Source organism: Mauremys reevesii, linkage group 9 (assembly GCF_016161935.1).
Source record: "Mauremys reevesii isolate NIE-2019 linkage group 9, ASM1616193v1, whole genome shotgun sequence".
NCBI classification, from domain to species: domain Eukaryota; kingdom Metazoa; phylum Chordata; order Testudines; family Geoemydidae; genus Mauremys; species Mauremys reevesii.
Genome location: NC_052631.1, coordinates 92,109,352 through 92,133,094, shown reverse-complemented (window position 1 = coordinate 92,133,094; position 23,743 = coordinate 92,109,352). Strand labels below are relative to the sequence as shown.

Below are 23,743 nucleotides of genomic sequence, written 5' to 3'. Positions count from 1 at the left end.
CATTTATGTTCCACTGAAGATAGGGACTACAATTAGATGAAAGCTATACTCAACGTGTTCTATATACTGTGCAATTTACAAAATATATGTATTTATCTGTACCTATGTTGTTTAGCAAATCGTTATGCATTAAAGAGGAATGATAAATCATTCCCTGTGGTTTTTGTACTTTGCATGCTCCAGTTTTGAGATGAAAAACAAATGTTTTCACTTTGAGCTTGCACTGTTTGGTTTTCAAAGGCATATTTTTTGTAGACCATGATATATATAAATCACTTAGTCCATGCCATGGGGAACTTCCCAGGGCAGCGGCAGGTGGACAAAAACCCTAGCAGGGAAGTTCCATTGAAAATGGAGGAAGTGGGGGTTGGAGGGCTTTGAAATTAGCGGAGGCACAAAGGATGCTGTGTGTGTGTGAGGGGATTTGCAGGTTCTGGGGGCAGAATCCTGTTTGTTCTGGTGGTGGGCATCATCCCCTTCACTCTCAGCAGAATGATCTGTGGAAAACACTGCAAGAGAAAATGTCATGAGGTTTTCCCTCCCCTTCTTCACCTCTTTCCAAGGGTTTCTCTACATGAGAGGGAAGAGCTGGTCCAAGAGACCTAGTTTCTCTGAAGTAGGCATCATAGATGAAGGTGTTGCACAATGGAAGCAGGTTAATGGATAAAGCTAGCAGGGTTGGCTGAGCAGCTGGCAGAAGTTGCTGATGGAGTGCTGCGGACATCATGTACTTCCCCATGTTAAAGGAGATCGGGAGTGACACGATTATATTTTGCTGCTGCTGTTAGAGATTGAGGGCCAGATTCAAGAGGCACATCTCTGGAAGGGGATGGCAGTAGGAGAAGGGGGAGGTGCCCATATGCCAACTTTTGTGTCTTCTGGCTTGGTTGCTGCTGTAGAGGTTGGTGCACAGACCACAATAATTCTGGCGAGGGCAGATATATTACAATCCTGTGCAATATCTTTGGGGACCACTGTATTAAAATTCTGACTGATTTCTATATTCTATTCCATGTGGGAGGGTTAGCACAGCTCCTCCGGGAACTAAAAACAGCAGGGGTGAGTAAGGCGAGTCAGTGAGACTAAACAGCTCTAGACAGGTACAACGCCCTGGAGAGATTTGCACTTACTAGTTCAAACTGGGTTTTACAGTGACAAACAAAGAAAGGGCTTTTGGTATGAAGAGGCTGATTTTAAACTGACACAGGGTCATACTGATCCATCAAATGGACATGAACTTTGTCCAAGGGGGCCCCAATCTGAACTTTGGCCTACTAGGCACCCATAAGACTGATGGCTGACTCCTGGCATGTTTAGTACAGGTCCTGCAGGGACCTGTTCAGCCTTAACATCCCCCCCACCCCACCCCACCCCACACACACACACACTCACTCAGAAGAGAACAGGACAAGGGTCTCTGCCAAGATTCAGGTGATGGATGGAGACCTGAGCCCTGTCTGGCACTCCTGGAGTGGACCATGGGGGGCAATGCAGGTACAGTTACCCTTAAACTGTGACACTCAAATTTCCTAACCTGAGTGCTTGATTTTTCAACCCTAATAAAGTTTTTGTAACATAGATTTTGTATGTGTAAATTCCTAGGTTTTTAAAAACGCTAACAGAAAAAAACAAATTCTTTCATATGGCATCATATTTACATCTACATAGGTTGCCAGCAGAATTGGAACCATTAGATCTACCGCTTAGACGTCTGCCACTGGACTTGAATTAATAAAGTAGCTGATAGCAGGTTGTCATCCTCTACATGTACCAGCATTAGTGTGGGTTTCACAGATATTTGCTGCCAGCAAAGGAATTGTGAGACTCGGGAATCTTGGGTTCCATACTAGGCTTTGGAGGGATAGTGCTGTAGTGGGCATAGATTCTTCTGCTCATACCCCTTCAGGCATGACCCTTTCCATCCCATCCCCTCCAACCTGTCCCTGTCCCACTCCTATCTCTTTCCACTTCTTTCCATAGGAGTGTGATTTCTAAAGTGCACTAGCATGTTGCATGTTAATTTGACCGTGTAGACCTACTGGTACACAGTAAAGGTTCCCAAGTGCATTTTACATAGTACTGTTTCAAACAGCACTATGTTAGAGCGCACCAGCAGGGGCTACATAGACCAATGAATGTGCACTTACTGTGGTTTAGAAATCATCCCCCTCATCCTACCATGTACACAAGCCCTCAGAGTACTTTCCCAATGTTAATTACATCTCAGAACCCATCAATGAGGTAGGTGCATATCACTGCACCCATTTTATAGTTGGGGAAGTGAGCTGACCAAGGTGACCACCAGTCAGTGGCAAAGGTAGGAATAGAACACAGAATTCTTACCTCCCAGTACATGCTAAAACCATCTCTAATTTTGTGGAGTAAACAAACTAAAAGTACAGAGAATAAATTATTGTCTCTGAATGCAGTGCGCCCACATGTAGAACTGTATCAACACTCAGCCTGATTCTACTTTCACGTATGCTGCAGTAATTCAGGTGCAACTCCATTTAAATCAGTTGGGTGGGAGACTCAGCCCCACTGTGTTTATAAGCTGCATGAGACACCGCCTGGAAACAGCGTTCTGTGCAGTAAATAGAGGATGAGCGGCAAGGGTAGTTAACGATTTCTTATGGCTATCTGCAAACAGATGGGTTGACAGATGTTTATGGTGCAGTTTGCTCAAAAACAAGAAGGCACGTGCTGTGCTAGTCTGAGAAGCATAGTCAAAATAGGAGGACAAAGCTCGATGAAAGGCCATTTGCCTTTGTTTTTACACTTAAGGTAAAATCATAACTCCATGATTCAAGGGGGAGGGTGATCAGGATTTCACTTTTATGCCCTTTAGCATTATTGTCACAGCAGGTTATGAACTGTACTGTAATGTGTGACAATGAATTTTACAGGATGTAACAAAGAAGACGGTACTCTGTATCTCAAAGAAATGTGGTAAAAAGGGACACATTGGCATTAATAATTCTAGTCACCTATAAAAGCAGAAACCAATTTTTGTACAGTATTAATGTTTCCATGCTGTACCATCCTCCAGTTCCATCTTTTCTGAGGTTTGAGAGGGAGTTTGTATAGCTGATTAGTGGCACAGAGCAGCAACATGCGAGGTGTCACTGTTACCAAAGTTCTGTGTAGTCTAGGCTTGGAGTTCATTGCCCAAACACCTGGTTTCCATTGTAAGCAACATGTAAAATACTGATTTCACTTTATCTCTGTAGGCAGCTATAGACACATAGATCTAGACCTTTCTAGAGTGTGTGTGTGTGTTTCAGAGATTGAAAGAAATACTTTGGTATGTTTTAATATTAGTTTATGCCAATATAACAAGTTCACAGTCACATTTGTTTTGTTTTTCAGTGTACTGTTTTATTATTGCTTTTTCAAATGTACAATCTGAACATCAGCTAACAATGAAAAGAAAAAAAACCACTTACACAATGTACAGTACATAGTCAGCTTGGTTGTTCCCAGTTTTTAAAGTCACGAGTCAGGGTGTAAATTGAAGAATATGGTTTAAAATTTCTAAAACATATACACTATAGCCACATAAAATAGTGCCTTGATGGCATATTAGCTCAGACTTCTGTATGCAAATATGAATATTGGCAACCCTGTGTGTCATAAGAAAACTGATTGCACAACTAGATTGCATAGCTTAATGTGTTGGCTATCTCCCTCTACAATATTTATTCATAACAAAATGATTACACAGAAGAAACAAACAATCTAACAGCTCACTTCCTTGCTTTTAAGAATATAATAAAATAAAGCAAATGACTAAATGAAGTTGGAGGAAAAACACAACTCCCAACAAAGTGAGTCTGACCATTAGATTTATGCTGCATAGTTAAATTCATGGCATTAAAAATTACTTTGGGTCTCAAACTTCTCTCTCCAATCTCCTAAATCTTAATTACTTTGAGCTTCAGCAGTTTTTCAGTATCTCCCTCCAAATAAACCCTTCCAACCACTGTGGATCTCTCTTGATCATTAGACACACTAGTCCCCTATCCTTAACGAAATCAAACCTCCCCAAACCCTCATATTTTAGCCACTTTTCTGGACATCTTCTATTTCCTCTCTTCAGCTACTTCTATTCACTTTCTTCAGCTACTTTCCCTTCTTCATTCTTCAATTAAGGCTCTAGACATCTTCACTCTCTATCCTCTTCAGCCACTCTAATCTTTCCTTTGGTCTTGATTGACCACTTACACCTACATTTTCTCCATGCTGCGCCCAGCTCTCATTATTAATTGGAATTGCACTTCTAAATCCCTTAAAAATGTTTCTCTCTTAGGGCCAGATTTTCTTCATATCGACATGGGTGCAACTCAGAGAGGAGACCCTGGCTGTTAATGTCTTCCACCACATGTAGAAGAATTTGAACTAATGGAGTGGAGACAAAATGTGAGATTAAACACTTAATGCAGTGATGGTCTCTCTCTCTCTCTCAAGAGCTCAGCTTTTTTTGTTGTTGGTACAGCTCTAAACAGTCTTACAGTATGTCAACTAACTATCACATTTTTCTGTTACAATACACTTGAAAAAAGTAATCACATTTGCTTCTTTAATCTCATAGTACGGCTGTTCCAAGCTCCCACTGTTATGTGCTAAACTCTTTTGAGTTAGTGCCTGGTGTCAGGAAAACCTTCCTCGTAACTCTTCTGAACATCTTAGTGCCAAATCACATGCCTCATGTAATGCAGAGGCTGATATGATAAGCACACAATTTGAAGTATACAGGGCAGCCGGGATCACTGATTTGTGCTAGAGCAAGAACATTTTGATAACAGGCTTTGCACACCCATGGGATACCTAATGAAAGATGTCCTCTCTTCACAGTATTTCAGCTTTTTAGAAGAAATGAAAAGTAAATTACATTTCTGACTTATTGCTGGTCTATTATCGTGTGTGTGTGTGTGTATTTATTTTAATTTGCAGTTTTTTCTTTTTTTTTGAAAGCTGAACTAAAAGAGCCCAATGTTCAGTAGCACAGAAGCCCAGGACCACATGACGTTGTTGTTGTTGCTATTTTGCTCATGCAATTATTATGGGCTCAATCCTGCAACTGATAGTAGACGGGTGGAGTGCTGTGCCCACACAGAGACCTATTGATTTAAATGCAGCTGTGCCTGGGCACAGCAATCCCAACCCACTGCAGAGCAGAACCTAAATTTGGGCGCACAATTGGCCGCTTGGGTGTGCAAATGCCCCCCCATCTTTGGCATGGCCTTGGCTTTGAACTCTTGTAAATCAATACCTACCTATTTGAGATGTGAATATTTAATGTTTAAAACTCCACTATACAGTCTGAGAAGAACTAATCCTTACGAAATGTGCTGGACTGATAGCCAAAAAACATGGACAGCAGCAGTGCACACACCGCTAGCACTGTCCTGTCTACATGCCTCAGGCCTGGAGGGATCACCAGCAGGGGGTGAGAGTGCTGATCAGCCTCCAGACCCATCTAATTCTAAGCCTCTCTGCTGAGAGTACATAACAAGGTGGTGGTTTTGCTACGTGAATACCTGTCACCGAGACCACTAACCAGAAGAGCCATCAGTTGGTAACAACTTTAATTTGCTCTCTACCATGGTCAATTTTCAATCATCATCATAGAGGTAGAAGACTAGATATTGCAATGCCACTTCCCCTTCCAGTCCCACATATTTTAAGTTAAAAATGGTAATAGTTTTAAAATACTGTAGCTAATCATTTTCTTTTTACATCCAGCTTGGTCTATACTGTATCTCATCGTCGGACTTAGATCTTGTGTATTGAGTGTATTATTATATATCGTCATACTTAGCACTTTACATTTTCAAAGCACCGCACAAACATTAGCTAAGTAATGACTGTACATTTAAACCTTAAAGTTTAACTCTAGCATGTCTCTGCTATTAAGCCCCTGAGAACAGCATTTTATGATAGAAACAAATGCCACTAGTGGGTGCAGTTTTATTCTGAAGTAGCTAGAATAGAAAGAGTGCCTGAAATTAAGTCTGTTTTTCTATTTATAATGAATTGGTTCTCTGGGGATTTTTATAGCTGTATTAAGAATACTTTTGTTAACCGTGACATCCATTTTGGAAAGAGCATATTTACAAGCCAACAAATGTAAGCCTGTTGTGGAATCAGCAGGAATGGGGAATCAAGCAAAGACAGAGTCCCTGACCTACACCCTTATAGACATGGATAGTCTCATTGAAATCAATTTACATGAGTAAGGGCTACTTGTATGAGTAAAACCTACATGATCAGGCCCATGCTGCTTCATGTGTATATATATGTTTGGACAAATTGCTATTTAAAATATTTTTACAAATACATTCTACAGTAACTGTGTCTAAGGGCTCAGTCTTGTCCAGAGGCATACAAGGAGTCAGCCTTATGCGTTTTGTAAACTCCGTTACTGTACTGGTGCCTACGTATACAGTAGCTGACTCCACAAGCTCCACGGTGATACACACCCACGCCTCTCAGGGCAGATCAATCCCTAACTGTCCAAGTCTGCATTCAACCCCTTTGTGAACAGTTGCTGTTTCACTGGTTCTCAGACTTGGACAATTGCCTCTGGGTGAAACTGTTTAAAAGAAAAAAGTGAAACGAGCAAAAATAATTCAAAATTGGAGGAATTCCAGCTCATAACATATGTGTGTACTTTATACTATAAATCTACATATAGATATTGCTGTCCATAGAGAAAGACTCAAGTTCAAAATAATAAAATTACAATATTTGTGCAAAAGAAATTGTACGCTTTTCAGAGTACAAGCAACCTGTTATATTGGCTACATTTTCCATGACAGTTGCTCTTTGCTACATTGTGAATTCAGTCTTGATTTGCACCATATATTTAAAAGATAGAACTAAACGTATTTGCAATAGTTTGACAAGAAAATGGCATTCTCGAACAACTTTAGGAATATGAATTTTGATAAATTAATAATGACCAGATTCTTGTAGGTAAAAAGTGCAAATTTAAGTGTATAACCTTCCAGCATTTCACACTGCTTGTATCTACTGGGAACGATCAAAGCATCCTTCATTCTGATGTGATTTACCAGTTGAATAGGACGTTTTGTCCAAGTGTCATAAAGTAAATTTGACTGCTGCCTCCAGATTGTACAGATGCAAAGAAAACCTTGAGAAGGAAAAAGAATAGACTGCTGTCAGTTTCCATGTATGAGAATATTTTAAACATATTTGAAAGCAGAGAGAAACACAGTCCAGAACACCATGACATATAAATCACAATTCAATTTTAATCCCATTGGTAACATTTTTTTCGAAAAATGAAGTGTTAATTCTTGCAAGTATACATTCTGGCAATAAGTTATAGTGTATATATTTTCTACCAGAAAAGAAATCAGCATATTTTCAAACAATTAGGTAAACTAAACAGTTTCTGGTTACAGCATTCTAAATACACCAATGAAACAGAACAAGCTACAGTGAACATTTACCAATCATTACCATACATATGTGACAAAATGCACTCATTGAACTACATCTAACTGAGGAGATACCGGTGGGATCTCAAATATTGGTGAGTGATACTTAGCTCAAGGCTGCTCTAAATCAGACCTGGTTGCAACAGTTCTTAAGAGACTTTTCTAGCCAGGGATCATTGGAGTGCAGAGGCACGCTAGCCACACCCCAACATATTCTCTATGTGGAAGCCAGACCACTTGGGGATTTGCCAACAGGTGGTTAAATTGATTTTCCATCTGCAGCACAAAGCAGGTGGAAGAGGTGGCTAGGATCTGGCTGTCTTCAGTAGGGCTCTGGGAAGGTGCGGGATTCCTCCCACAAAGGGTAGTTTGTGGGATCAGTGCCAAAGTCTGCTTTTAATTGAGCGGTTATACCGAAGTAAGTACTATGCACTATAATAAAATGCTAAATAAAAATTAAATGGCCTCGACTTTTTTCTTATTCAACTGTTAAATCATATTTGTTAAATCACTCTAGCTGAGTCATGTGTGTACCTTGTCATTTCTTTCACATAGAAATTTTAGCTTCTGTGCTTTCTTGTGCATAAATACACCTTCCAAATTTCCTGTTTCCACGGAACGCAGTTCGATAGCCTTCTCTCCCCAACCCATGACCTGGTTAGACTGAAGATACGCTAAACAAACAAAAATAAAAATCAGATTTGATAATTAGAAAAACACAAGGGAGCCTGAAATGTTCGTCTGCTAGTAGTAAGTTGGCAGCTCCATGTCCCCACCCCAATAACATAAAGACTGTATAACTGAACCAAATCCAGACACACGCAGTATTTAATATCCAGTGGAATCCATTTAGATTGTATCTGTTCAGAGAAGGAAATCCCATACACCCAAACAAACCCTGCACTGAAATACTGTTCAACAAATGCCATTCAAAGTGTTCAATCCTGGCCTCGGGTGCAAAGCCTGAATAAACAGGCTTTGCAACGGTGACCTTGCAGGGCATTTGTTGGCCATAGAGAGTCTTCCACTGACCACAACAGCAGGGTAAGGACCAGCAGCCTGTACAGCTGCTCTGCGGCTGCTCTACACACTTTGAGCTTCAGCAGAATTTGCACCTGCTTCGCCCTCTGTCTTTAGTTGGTCAGCGTGTTTACCCCTGCTATCCCACTGCCCGTTATTGCTGCTTCACTATGAACAAAAGAGCAGAGTTCACAAGGCAAGAAATCCACTCTGCACTCAATAATATACCTATAGGTTTTTAATAGTTATTTTTTTCCCCTACTTGAGTTCACCCGAAAGATTAGAGCCTCTCCTCTGGCTAAACAGCACTTCAGCCTAATGTGTACTAGGGATATTCAAAATACATCCTAGAAGGCTATGGAAAGTCACTACGTATGTAACAGCCACTTTGAGCACCAGATTCTCATTTCAGTTACATTGCCATACAGCTGAAGAAACTCCACTGGCCCCCATCCCCATTGGAGTTTCTCTGAATATACACTGGTGCGAACGAGATCACAATCTGTCTCTGAATATATTGGTCATGCACTCTAATTACTTCCATTACACAAAAGGTCTTAGTTGTAACTAAACTTTATTTAAAAAAAAGTCAGAGCAGTTTTGGACTTCTACAAGTATGTTAAACAAATGAACATGGTATTTTTTTGGAAAGATGGGGCAGTAATACTTGTATTGCATGATATTAAAAGTACTGTTATATACCCCTATTACATGGCACTTAGATTACTATAATCACTTGTGCCATGGTAATTAGGCAATATATGTAAAATAAGTAAGTGTTGCTACAGAGGATTTTGTTGAGTTTGGTCCCACTGAAGTCAATGGCAAACCTTCTAGGACCAGATCCTGAAAGACAGGTAGGCACCTAATTTCCATTTGAGGATCTAACCCCTACTGAGTTCAATATGACCTGAGTTTCACCCTAAATCTTGGTTTTATTTATTGACATTGGGGATATAATGTAGGTGTGAAGCCAAGTAGCATACTCAGTATCAAGCATTTCACCAGGCCCTTCATGTTTCAACTGAGATTTGGTGGAAAAGTTAAAAAAATCACCAAAGGAAAAGCTTTAACTCAGCTTGCAACTGGACATGAAGCACCAAATCAGAGGGGACAGTTGATATCAGCTGTAAATTTCCATCAGCCATCAATAACTGACGGGAGGCTAGAATAATAGAATATCAGGGTTGGAAGGGACCTCAGGAGGTCATCTAGTCCAATCCCCTGCTCAAAGCAGGACTAATCCCTTACTAAATCATCCCAGCCAGGGCTTTGTCAAGCCTGACCTTAAAAACCTCTAAGGAAGGAGATTCTACCACCTCCCTAGGTAACCCATTCCAGTGCTTCACCACCCTTCCGTTAAAAAAGTTTTTCCTAATATCCAATCTAAAACTCCCCCACTTGAACTTGAGACCATTACTCCTTGTTCTATCAAAAAACCTCTAAGGATGGAGATTCCACCAGCTCCCTAGATAACCCATCCAGTGCTTCAACACCCTCCTAGTGAAACAGTGTTTCCTAATATCCAACCTAGACCTCTCCCACGGCAACTTGAGACTATTTTCCTTGTTCTGTCATCTGCCACCACCGAGAACAGCCTAGGGATACTCTGTCAAACCCTCTTTTTCCTGGCCACGTCACCGCACTGGGGGCCAAGATGGTGAATGCTGCCCTGCACTCAACATCTCTCTGGCAAGCATTCATCCCTTTCACTGACTGCAGCACCAAATAGGTCTGACGTTCCATGGATTGCACTGGTTCATTTTAAAGTATCATCAGAAAGGGGGCTGGGAGTGGAGTAATGTAGATCGGAAGTTGGCTCCCTTACGCATTCAACAATAGATCCTGGACTTTTTAGATAACAGGACTCTAATATCTTATCATGAATGAAAAGCATCAGATAATTAACATGCTGGTGAGATACAAATCAATACTTAAGGGTGTGCTCTAGTATATTAGAATTAAATTCTACTCTTGATAGAGTGACCTTCATAACCCACAAGATGCTTAAAATTTCATGCACTATGGGACTTCCCTTCCACGTATCCTTAAATGAATTATGGAGGGCAGGCCCAGAAATAAACTGGGAAGCTACTGAACTGTTACAATGCCTGCTGCAGTATACTGTCTCAGCTCAACCCCTCCCATGGGAAAGCCATGGGAGCAGGCTAGCTGGAAGGAGGAAATCTCTGCAAGGAACCCCTCACCAGATCTCATCACCTGTCAAGGGCGTGAAGTTTGCTCTCATGGAAAATGCCACAGGTTTCACCCCAAATGATCATCAGTGGGAATTTTTTTTGTCAGTTTCTGATGGTGAAATCGATGTTTACAGACATTTACAGATAAAAATCTAATTCTTCCAAGCCTATTTACATACACACAAACATGCATAAACAGAGTTAACCCTGAAGGGAACTGAGTTTACATTTTGATCGTGTCTTCTAAGTTAATCACTGGACCTCCAAGGTTTCCTTAAGCAGAGATATTTCAAGGACTCTGCATTTCAGATGGGAAATAATTTGCCCTACTGGGGCATAGGACACTGCCTTTTACAGTTAAAAGACTACAAATGATACTGTTCAGAGTCACATGTCATCCATTTATCAGCCACCAATTTACTACTATGTCCCAAATTCTGTCTTCAGACACAAGGATAATGGCATACATGTATCTGAGGACAGACTTTAGAAATACATAAATTAAAAAGCGAAACCCATTGCAAACGAGGGTGACAAGTTCTGCCTCCAGTGGCAGAGGCAAGGCAGTATAATACAGTTACTAAATCACAGCTGAGCAGTTTTCTGGTTACTGCCTGTTTCCCTGTGAACTCATTATTTCACTTTGGAAATGCAGCATATACTCAAGGAAGGGTCATTTGTACAGCACTGTGGAAGCCTGCCATAATATTCCCTTAACCCTTGGCAAATAGCATAGAAGTTAGCACAGCGCTCAAGGAGTTCACTCCAATGGGAGTTCAAATCAGGCCGTTTCAAGGAAAGCCCTGAAGTTAGTGTCTGTAGGCACTTCCAAGGTGAAAACATGTTATTTATGCTCTAGATATCCAACATGCAGAACAGGCTCTTCTTCCTAACTCTGAAACGTTCTTTCATCAGACTAAGAATGCAGGTGCTGTGAAATTATCTAGAGAAAAAGCTTTAGAAGCTTCACCAGAAACTCCCCTCTGTCCCACATTGTTCATGTGAGCATGCTCTTGTCCTGGTTAGGCTGCACTGGACGGGTTAAGGTGCGCATGCTCTGACGTGCTGCATGTCCCTACCAAAACAACTTAGTGTGTTTTAAATAAGACTTTTAAAAATGTGTGAATATCTATGTAGCTATGTCTCAAGCCTCTAGGCTTATACTAGCTGCTCATTCCTCTATCAATACTTGAGTGTATAGAAATAAAACCCAGGGAATTTTGTGGGTGCACTAAGGGTCCAGGAACAGCTGTAAATGAGGTCCAAGCTGTAGTTTTCTTAAGGACAATAAGAATCATTCTGATATGAGCAGACCTCTTCTTTGCATGAACTGGGCTGCAATTATTTCATGAACCAATAAAATGTGTTGATACAGCAATGTCATTATAAGATGCTTTGGCTAGAGTGCTCCATTTCTTTGCAGCACCATCCTTTCTGCTTCCTTGTAAAAGACATCCAACCCCCCCCCCAAATCATGCTTTTAATAATTTTTACGAATATGAAAGGACAAAAGTACCCCATACCTTTTTAAAAATCGTGTGTTATATGAAGAAAACATGCTATCTCTATTTGTGTATAGCCCCACATAGCTGAAATAGCTCACCAATTAAATATAGATAGAGTAGCTCTACAATTTTAATTTCCCACTGGATTTGAGTTTCCTCATTCCAATTTCTGATTAATGGATTGGCCACACAGGTCCCGCCTTAAAGACTACAAGAGGGCTGCTATTTTTAGTTTTCCTGCCCTAGATCCGTCAATTATATTGCAAGTATTTGCCACCTTTCTCAATCACTTAAGATATTCCAATAGACCAGGGAAGTTTACTACCCAAAATAATTTTGTTAAAGAATGAGACCATATATTTAGAATCAAGCCAGTGGCAGCTAGCTAGAACCCTGAGTTAACACACAAGCCTTTCACCTCTGGAAAAACGAGGTCAAAATTCATAAGAGGAAAATCTTCAGTACAGTTCACACAGATTGTTGTCATAACCTAGTTAAGTGTGGAAGTTTCAAGGGAACAGAATCTCTTGAGAAACTTGCAAGTTCTTCTTAGGTTTGGCCATGCAAGAAATGTGGCGACCTGAGTTTCTTTTGTAATATTTCAATGCTTTTGGCCTGAGCCAAGAATTTCAGAAGAGCAAGAGTATGAGGGAGCATTGGTGGGAAATGCACGCTTAAAAGAAAATAATAAATCGGGCTCTTTGAAGCCCCCAAAGTTTAGGATTTGGCTTGAGCGGGAAGTCATGGCTTGGGTCCGTTTGCCTCCAGATCAGGGGTCGGCAACCTTTCAGAAGCGGTGTGTCGATTCTTCATTTATTCAATTTAATTTAAGGTTTCGTGTGCGGGTAACACATTTTAATGTTTTTAGAAGGTCTCGCTCTATAAGTCTATATATTATATAACAATTAGTGTTGTATTGTAAAATAAATAAGGTTTTCAAAATGTTTAAGAAGCTTCATTTAAAATTAAATTAAATCTTACGCCGCCGGCCCGCTCAGCTCGCTGCTGGTCTGGGGTTCTGTTCACCTAGGCCGGCAGCAGGCTGAGCGGGGCATGCGGCCAGGACCCCGGCTGGCAAGGGTCTGGCAGCCAGAACCCCAGACCGGCAGTGGGCTGTGGAGGGCCGGCAGCCGGGACCCCAGACCGGCAGTGGGTTGAGAGGCTCAACCCACTGCTGCTCAGGGGTTCCATCCGCCGGCTCCTGCCAGCCGGGATTCCGGCTGCCGGACCCGCTCAGCCCACTGCCAGTCTGGGGTTCTGGCTGCCAGCCCCTTGCCAGCCGGGGTCCCGGCCCTGCCCACATACAGTGGGTACCTACCTTCTCCCTGGTTCTGGCCCATTCTCTTCCTCTCTCTGCACTGAGCACAGGGCTGGGGGTGAACGGTCTGGCCAGGAGCTAGAATGAGGGAGGGGGCTCAGGGTTGGGACAGGAGGTTTGGGTGTGGGGCACTTACCTGAGCAGCTCCCATTTGTTGCGAGAGGTGCAAGTGGGCATGTGGGAGGGGGGTGCAGGAGCTCCCGTTTGGGGCTCAGGGTGGGGTGGGGATGTGGGGGCTGCATGGGGTGTGTAAGAGTTAGGGCAGAGGGCTGGGGGCATGTCAGGGGGGTGCAGGTGTCAGGGCAGGGGGGCTGGGTATGTGTGGGGGTGCCAGAGTCAGGGCTGGGGTTATAGGGGTGTGAAGGAGTCAAGCAGAGGGCTGGGTGTGTATGAGGGAGGTACAGGGCTCAGGGCAGAGGGCTGTGTGTGGTGGGGGGGTGGACAGGGTAGAGGGCTGGGTGTATGTGAGGGCTGGGGGGGTGTGTGTGTGGGTCAGCACAGAGGGCTGTGTGTGTGTGTGTGTGTGTGTGTGTCAGCACAGAGGGCTGGGGGTGTGTGTGTGTGAGGGGGGGTCAGGGCAGGGGGCTGGAGGGGATATGCCCCTATTCCACTCCCCCTTCCCCAAGGCCCTGTCCCTGCTTCTTCTCTGCCTCTGCCGGGAGCAGCGAACATGCTGACTCTGCTCCTTCCCGACTGCCTCCCTTGCAAGGGCCATCGGCTGATTGGCAGGCAGGGAGGGAGGGACGGAGAGGCGAAGGAGGGGCAGGAAGCCAACACACTACGGGAAGAGGCAGGGGAGCCGGCAGGACCAAGCTTCTGTCCCCCGCCACTTGCCCCTGCGGGGGAAGGGGCGGGAGGAGTGGAGGGCGGAGAAGAGCGGGCCAGGCCGGGCTTGGTAGGATTTAAAAATCGGCTCATGTGCCATCTTTGGCACACGTGCTATAAGTTGCCTACCCCTGCTCTGACTCCAATCACATGTGGAACATCTGGTGCCACAGGACAAGACCCCTGTCAAACTCGTTATGATTGACAATTTCTACTCCAAGAAGCCCTAGGCTGGGATAGTCAAGACAGCGGTGTAGTACTATTGGAAGTGTGGTGGCCTACGGTTGACTGGAAGGATGGTTTGGAGGCCAGTCACTGAGCCCTGGCCAGCAGGAGGGGAAGAGAGAAAGAGTGCCCTCCTTCCAAGGATAAACTGTCCTCTTTGTCTGCACAGCCCTTGGTGGTGGTCTGTGGAGAGCTGGTTGGTCCTCCAGAGCTGTCTTCTCCTTGCTGTTCCCAGCTGTTAAACTTCATTAAAAGATGTTAAAAATAAGTAATATATGGAGATATGCCTATCGCATAGAACTGGGTCAAAGGGTCATCAAGTCCAGCCCCCTGCCTTCACTAGGAGGACGAAGTACTGATTTTGCCCCAGATCCCTAAGTGGCCCTGTAGTGAGGCAGTGTGGCTCCCCTCCGCCCCGGAGGAGGAAGAGCCCAGCCAGAGACCAGAATGGGCGGAGCTAGGGAGCTCTGAGCCCGCCCTTCAAAGGGTCAGACGGCGACCCGGAACTATAAAGGCTGGCCCTCAGAGCTCAGAAAGAGCCCAGACAATGGAGAGAGCAGATGTTCCTAGGGGAGCCCGAGACTGGGAAGCTCCTCCAGCCAAAGGCGGCCACCCACACTGGTCGGAGCTACCCCGCGCCCGCTACCTGGAGGAGCAGCCGGAGCTACACTGCCCCCGCTACCCGGAGGAGCTACCGGAGCTACCCCGCGCCTGCTACCCGGAGGAGCTACATAGAGCCTTAGGAACCTTAACTCTAGGGCAAGAAGCTCTACGCATAGGAACCCTAACCCTAGGGTGGGGCACCAAGTGCCATACCCATACGAACCCTAACCCTAGCTCCAAGTGCCCTACCCATAGGAACCCTAACCCTAGCTCCAAGTGCCCTACACTTAGGAAACCTAACAGTAGCTCCAAGTGCCCTACCCTTAGGAAACCTAAACCTAGCGCAGAAAGCCCTATCCATAGGAATCCTTACCCTAGCTCCAAGTACCCTACCCATAAGAACCCTAACCCTAGCTCCAAGTGCCGTATCATTAGGAACCCTAACCCTAGCTCCAAGTGCCATACCCATAGGAACCCTAATCCTAGGGCGGGAAGCCCTACCCTTAGGAACTCTCACCCTAGCTCCAAGTGCCCTACCCATAGGAACCCTAACCCTAGCTCCAAGTGCCCTACCCATAGAAACCCTAACCCTAGGGCGGGAAGCCCTACCCATAGGAACCCTAACCCTAGCTCTATGTGCCCTACCCTTAGGAACCCTAACCCTAGGGTGGGAAGGTCTACCCATAGGAACTCTAACCCTAGCTCCAAGTGCCCTACCCTTAGGAACTCTCACCCTAGCTCCAAGTGCCCTACACTTAGGAACCCTAACCCTAGCTTCAAGTGCCCTAGCCATAGGAACCCTAACCCTAGGGTGGGAAGCCCTACCCATAGGAACCCTAACCCTAGCTCCAAGTGCCCTACCCTTAGGAACCTTAACCCTAGCTCCAAGTGTCCTACCCTTAGGAACCCTAACCCTAGGGCGGGAAGCCCTACCCATAGGAACCTTAACCCTAGGGCGGGAAGCCCTACCCATAGGAACCCTAACCCTAGCTCCAAGTGCCCTACCCATAGGAACCCTAACCCTAGCTCCAAGTGCCCTACCCATAGGAACCCTAACCCTAGCTCCAGGTGACCTACCCATAGGAACCCTAACCCTAGGGCGAGACGCTCTACCCATAGGAACTCTCACCCTAGCTCCAAGTGCCCTACCCTTAGGAACTCTCACCCTAGCTCCAAGTGCCCTACCCATAGGAACCCTAACCCTAGCTCCAAGTGCCCTACCCATAGGAACCCTAACCCTAGCTCTAAGTGCCCTACCCTTAGGAACCCTAACCCTAGGGTGGGAAGACCTACCCATAGGAACTCTAACCCTAGATCCAAGTGCCCTACCCATAGGTACCCTAACCCTAGATCCAAGTGCCCTACCCTTAGGAAACCTAACGCTAGCCCCAAGTGCCATACCCAAAGGACCCCTAACCCTAGGGCGGGGTGCCCTACCCATAGGAACCCTAACCTTAGCTCCAAGTGCGCAACCCTTAGGAACCCAAACCCTAGCTCCAAGTGCCCTACCCATAGGAATCCTAAGCCTGGGGCAGGGTGCCCTACCCATAGGAACCCTAACCCAAGCTCCAAGGGGGAGTACAGAAGTAGCCGGGGGGCAGCTGACCCCAGTCTGGCTGCAGCAGTACCAGAGCCTATGTCGGTGTGTTGCGGCCAGGATCCCCACTGACTCCAGCGGATCGTCAGCCGCTGATAGGGCCCCGGGCTGGGATGCAGTGGAGTGGGAGGGCCTGCGTCCACCCTGCCACCCCATTCCTGGGTGGCAGACTCCCCCTCTCCCTGGCCTGAGGAGGCCGAAGCCTTTTACTGTTGCTCAGCCCTGCCTGAGGGCCTGAGCACCCCTGACTCAGTGGTTGCTGACCTAGGGCTGGGGCTCATAACTGTTGTTATGGCTCAGCCCTGCCTGAGGGCCTGAGCCTCCTGACTCAGTGGTTGTCGCCCCGCCGGAGCCAGGGCCAGATGTAACTCCATGCGGCCGACTACCGCAAGGGCCACCAAGGGAGACCCTGGGCTGGACTATTCCCCCTTGGTCTGTAGTGAGCCAGCGTGGCTCCCCTCTGCCCCGGAGAGGGTCGAGCCCTGGTGAACTTGTGTACAGGCCCCCTCAAGGACTGAACTCTCAACCCTGGGTTTAGCAGGCCAATGCTCAAACCACTGAGCTATCCTTCCCCCCTCCATTCAGATACTTGCCTGCTGTAACTTTGTGCATGTAAGCCATTCCTGTAGACACCCGAAGGACGCTGTGTGATTGTGAAGGGGAAGGGAGGTGGTTGTGTGATTCTGAATGGAAAGGGAATAGCCACCAGGTCATCTTTCTCCTACGATGCTATCCACCTGAAGAGCTATCCCCTGCTCTAGTGCACAGCAGAGCATCCCGAAGCAATGTCAGCTGCCATTTCACTAGCACAAAGCTGCTGTATTTAACTCTGCTGATTTCAGTTTACACCCTTGGGGGATCTGCCTTGAAATCCCAACCTGTGACAAAGCAGCATAGTCCCCATGTATGCCCAGTACACAGTAGATCTTTACAAGTCACCTAAACGTTTCTGTGGGTTTGTGGTCTCACCGCTTTAAGCAATGAGGGAGGGGGATTTGCAAAGGCACAACAGGTATTTAGGCACACAACTGCCACTGACTGTTCTTTGTGCCTTCGAAAATCTCCAGCTAACTCTGGATTAAACGGGAATATTCTTGTAGACAGCTATTGAGGCCCAAAATCACAAACTCCGCTTTTCAGAGCATGCCGTAAGAGTTGGCATATATGCAAACTTTACTGCAACTACTTTTCTGAAGCTAGAGGTAATAAAACAGTTCCTTATATATCACCTCGTATATCTGCCTCTGGGGCTCTCTCTGTAATTGTCTGATCTTTGTTCATCTTCTAAAAGGAAACACCTTGGGACAAGGACTATGTCTTGTACAGAGCCAAACACTGTTGGCACTTACTGCACATTCAGATAATACAATCAGACAATCTCATAATAGCTACAAGTTCATCCATGCTTTAAAAATCATTAGAGACAAGATCCAGGAAAATGTCTGACACCACAGGATGGTAAATGAAGCCAGCTTTAAAATTTTGTTGCTTCCCAAAGGGGGAAAAATGAGTGCAAATCAATGAAGCGCATTTATAGGAAGAAGAAAAAAGAGCTTAAATATTTAAGCTGATCATATATGCACCAATGTTACTTCGGAGGAAACATTAAGATTGCTTTTTAAACTGTAATGCTATGCCCTTCTTAAGAGCATGCAGCTCCAATTCAGGCTAAAGGAAAGCACTTTCCATGGCATCACATCTTCTGCAGGCTGCTGTCTCCATTTTGCAATCCAGCTTCCCATTAGATTCAATACTCCCAGATAGAACTTTTCTTTTCCTAACCATACTAACGTTAGCATGTGGGATGTAGAAGCTCAGTGTATCCTACAGTATTAAACATTAATACAGCATAGAAGTGGATGTACTTGATGTGTTTTAATTTCACCCTACAGCTTAATATTTGGGTTGGAAAATGAAGAGGACACTATTTGCAGAGGAGAAGGAACGTACAATACCTAGTCTGTCGGTATAGCTGTGTCTACGCTGTTTGTGTGGGGGGGAACATGGGGGTTGTTGGCCTAGCTATGTTGGTCAGGCATGTGGCTTTTTCATACCCATGACCGACATGGCTTCGCAGGTATAAATGTAGACCAAGTCTGAAGCCAGGCCTTCACTAGAAATGCTGCAGCTGCAGTGTAGACACTACAGTGAAGCAAGAGGTTCTCCCGTCACTGTAGTTAATCCTACCTGTGGTAGCTAGGCTGATAGAAGAATTCTTCCATCCATCTAGCACTGTCTACACCAGGGGTCAGGTTGGCTTAACTAGGTGGATTTTTCACATCCCTGGAGCAATGTAGCTGGGTTGACCTAACTTTTTAGTGTAGACCTGGCTTTAATATATACAAAAGTATATTCTTAAAATTATTCTTAAAGTGGTGGCAGCACAGTGAATATGGTACCATGCAGGCATCTGAGTTCAAGACAGAGATGGGTCTCACGCTCTCAAGGGTGGCTGGAAGCCCTCTAGAAAAGATGGGCCTCTGATGTAATTCTACCAATTTAATGGAGTAATTCCAGATTTACACCAGTATGAGAAACGAATTAGGTCAGTTTTGCTATGATTTGCTTGTGACTTAAAAAAAAATATGAAGAAAAATAAGAATTCACAGAAATAGAAAGCCAATCAGGTGAAATTTACAAATGCAAAAACCTGCCAGCGGTGGGTTTTCTTTGTCCTTAGTTACAACATTAACAATTGGAAACCTAAAGAAAAAAAACAGGCCTGATGAAAAATAATCAGACCCTCCTTTTTAGCATTTGTGAGGCCAGATGAAAACATGGATAGGCTGACACCCCAATTAATGCTATATCTAATCTGTTGTACTTTGAATGGATGATAAAAATAAAGCACAATTTGATAGGATGTTATGGTTATAGACCAGTGTTTCTCAAACAGTAAGTACCTTGGCCCGCATCACTTCCAGCAGCTCCCATTAGCCCGGAGCAGCGATCCGTGGCCAGTGGGAACCACGATCGGCCAGACCTGCGGACGGGGCAGGTAAACAAACCGGCCTGGCCCGCCAGGGGCTTTCCCTGAACAAGTTTGAGAAACACTATTATAGACCCATTAAATTACTGTACTTTCTACATACTGTGAATTTCTATACAAAATACCATGGATATGAAAGATTCAAAGTAGGAAACAGCCTCACTTTTTCATTCCTTTGTAACTCACTAAAATGATTACCAGACACAAGAATATACCTATTGGAAGGCCTTCATCCTAGAATACAAACTCTGACTGTGTAGTAAACCCTTTATGGCATAAACACCATGAAATGAATACAAACAAATGTAGAGACCCTTTTATAATCATTGATTGGCTCAGGAATGTACAGAAATACAAGTACATCTATCTGCTCATTAGAAATCTGTTTTAACCAGAAATGGCTTAACGTGCCATCAATCCCTTTCACATGGTCACAAACCTAATCAGAAACTCAGACTTCATACGACAGGATCTTACATTCAGCACAGTGCTGTTTTTCATACTTACCTACAGATGCTGGCATTTCTCCCCACTGTAAAACAGTTTCCTTCGTGAAGTGCCCATATATATCAATGTAGACTCCTTCATCTTCATAGGTGAGTAGAAGTTCTGTTCCATTGGTATTAGGGAGGATGATAATGGCATGTGGGTGAATAGTCCCCTGGATCTGAAATCGTATTTTATTAAGATTTATATCAGAAAATGGACTGCAATTTTAGTGACTATATCCATCTAAATAGCTTGGCAGAGCAATAAAAACAACTGACTCACCGCTCACAGAAAGTAAATACCTGGTTTATGATGGGCTATATATTTTGCTAGCTGAAAAGGGCTATTCTATTTCCCCCCTTTTAGATACTAATATGCTAGGTTTGTAGAGACATCACTGTTCAATTTTTCACTTTATATTTACAAGTATTACTTGGTATAAAGAAGCCAAGGAGCATCCGAGATACAATGAGATTTATTGACTTGTTCATGAAATGCTGCTATATAAAGTGACAGAAGGAGTGTGAGCTGTATTTTAATTCAAAGATGATTTTAGAAGAGGGTGGGAGACAACTTACTTGACTTCCCTATTCTAGGAACCCAACGCTTCCATTTTCTGTGATAAACACCTAGCATAACTCATGAGCTAAAACAATGATTCATTAGCACTTTTGATGCTAATATTTATGCTAGTTTGAATGAATCACCTGAGCTTTCTAAATGTGAACATCTCTGCAAGGTCTTTCCCTGCTTTGCATACAGTGTCCTTAAACATCGAAAGTGCTACTTTAAATACTATTGGGTTTGCATTTTACACCTGCACCACAGGAACGATGCATTGCATGCAATAAAACAATCAAACAGCAGAATGGGACCCAGAATCTCTCTCACAGCAGTCAACACACTTCCCAAGTGCGAAAGGATTTATAAGAAGCACATAGCTATGGAGGTGGGGGTTTTATGGCAAGTACTTTCAGACAAAAAACAAAACAATAACTAAGCATTTCTAAAACACTAACAGGATCTTTTCCCTTATGTAAACAATGAAATATCCTTGCAATCAGCATTTCCACAGGAAGAGACAGACAAATGGCGCGTCATTTTTCACAAGCCAATAACACACATATCTTTTCTTTTTCAACCCCATACACTTATGCACGCTGTAATGGCACAACAAACAGAAAAGAAGCACAGAAGCGGTACTTGCCGAACTGAATACACTCAGGCCAACCACTTGAGTCCGTGTCTCCGCAACTACTATCCGTAACACTAAAATGGGTATCCAGAGTCGGAGAGCAATTTTAATGCGTTGCCTTGGTATTCTCATGAGCAATGCAGACGAGAAAGAGAGAGAGAGAGAGAGGGAACAGGGAAAAGAGGGCACAGAAAGCAAGCGTGTCTCAGTTCAGTCTGTTAGATTAAAATAAGTCTGGGCTGCCAACACTGAAAACCACCTTGTGATAATTATCATCTATCAGACAGTCCCCAAAATAACAAAATACTACAACAGATACATCCCACTGTAGCAGCACATTTATTTCTGATCCAAGACTCTTGAGGGAAAAAAGTATTTTTAGCACATGCTGACTTACAGTGGAAGAGTGCACCCAAAGGGAGTCACACCTCTTCTACAGGTGCCCCATATTCAGGGCGTTCACCTGGGAAATATCTTTCCTGATGTACATCATTATATCTGGAGTGTGTTGCAAAACTAAATCCTTTAAAAGGGTTCACCTTGTCCCTTGCCTTTTACCTATTGTGCTAGAAATTGTTTGCCATGCTTAGCAACCAAATTACACATGCAGTGGGCAGGCAATCCTGGTTAGACTTATAAACTAGTCTGACCTTTGAATGGTGCCATAATCAATGATGCTACTATCTTGATGAAAGAAACCACTTTATGCCACATATAAAAATAACATGGGCCTTTAGCAAGTGGATCAATAGAAAAAATTGTTTTCAAGAACTAGATATCTATATAAGTTACATTTTAATGCAAATGAGTTTACAAAATTAACATCACGGTAACTACTAGAATTACTGCACTGGCATAGTTTGGCAGGCGCTGCTTGTCTGGGTGCCTAGGAGTTGGGCTGGTCTTCAGGTAAGATAAGAGATAAGATGCCATAGGAGTGGGTTTCTCTGTGTTGGAAGATGCAGAATGGGGGGGGGGTGGATAACATGTAAAAAGTTCAGAGCACAGACAATAAAGTTTAGATCTGGAATCAAATCTCCCCAAAGTTCAGGGGATTTGCTTTGGCTCATTCTGTAGTTAGAACCCAATCGCACACAGAAATCCACCCTAGTGGACCGCTATCTCTGCACAGAGACCTACTGTGAGCACAGGGGTCCATCTGCATGGTGTTTCTAAAGTGTTCGAACACTAACATTTTGTCGGCTAGCCTAAGTTATACACATTCTTAGAAGATAACCTAGATCCAAACCACTGATCTAATCATCATTAACCTATGAGGAATAAATAAGGAAACAGCTCAATTATTTCAGCCTTAGGAAGTAATATCTTACATGAGTTGGCAAGTACAGGTCATACACAGACCCAGAGTCCACATCGATAGCGTGAAATCCCACTTGCGAGCCATAGATCACTTTTAATCTTTGTCCATTTTCAACTGTCAGGTCAACTGACAGTGGTTTGTGATGAAGTGAAGTGAATGACTGGAAAGAGAAAAAAGTCAGATACAATTATAAATACATTCTGAATATAGTAACTGCTAACTGAGTTGCTGGTTTCTGGGTTTGTTATTTTTACATTTACAAATATGACCTTTCCCAATATTTACTAGAACTCAAAAACTGGGTGGTTATGTGTCACATTTACATCAGTGTCCCTGTTCCTGTGTTACAACGGAATCTTATTATCTTCCTTGTTCAACCAAAAGGTGCAAGTTACTGAGAAGTGTAAAAGAATAACAGAGGAAGATATTCATAGGCAGCACTTTATATCCTGACCCTAGTTTATTGTAAATTAGTACATTCAATGATCTATTAATGAGACATATTAATTATATACTGAATTATTTACTGAAGACAAAGGAGTTACTACTTCTAATGTATCTTGTAAAGAGCCAGTTTATTAAAAATACATCCCTATACTAGACACAGGGTCAAATTCTCTTCTCAATTACAATTGTAATCCCAATATTCTATAGCTAAGGGCAGAATTCGGCCTTACAGCTAGTATCTGTTTATCTAACTCAGGTGATTAGTCCCACTTAAGTCTATGAACTGCTGGATAAATCAAACAAAATTTGGTCCCTTGTCTGAGCCATGCCCTCTTCTAGTATTTCAGCATTCTTATTTCATTTCTCTGTTAACCAAAGATCTGAGTTTGTGATTTCCTGTCTCAGAGTAATGTTCTGCTTCAATCAACTTTCTACTGTTTATTTTGGATGAAACCCAAAAGTTTGTTCAGTCTCTGTCACAATTATCTTGATTCCAAGGAAAGGTTTAGGTGTTTCTTTCCACATACTCGAAATTAAATGTTGTT

At 43.7% G+C, this 23,743-nt stretch overlaps 1 protein-coding gene across 3 annotated transcripts in view; it reads right to left on the bottom strand.

The window, feature by feature from the left end:
* Positions 1-5,301: 5,301 nt before the first annotated feature.
* The window catches only part of NRK (Nik related kinase), a 129,726-nt gene continuing 111,284 nt past the window's right edge, over positions 5,302-23,743 (bottom strand). For all 3 annotated transcript variants that reach the window (XM_039489753.1, XM_039489754.1, XM_039489756.1), the window contains 4 exons: positions 22,762-22,911; positions 20,254-20,413; positions 8,001-8,140; positions 5,302-7,156 (listed from right to left, as the gene is read on the bottom strand). In XM_039489753.1, the coding sequence (XP_039345687.1) occupies positions 7,073-7,156; positions 8,001-8,140; positions 20,254-20,413; positions 22,762-22,911 (534 nt within the window). In that variant the 3' untranslated portion in view covers positions 5,302-7,072. The remainder of the gene's footprint in view (positions 7,157-8,000; positions 8,141-20,253; positions 20,414-22,761; positions 22,912-23,743) is intronic.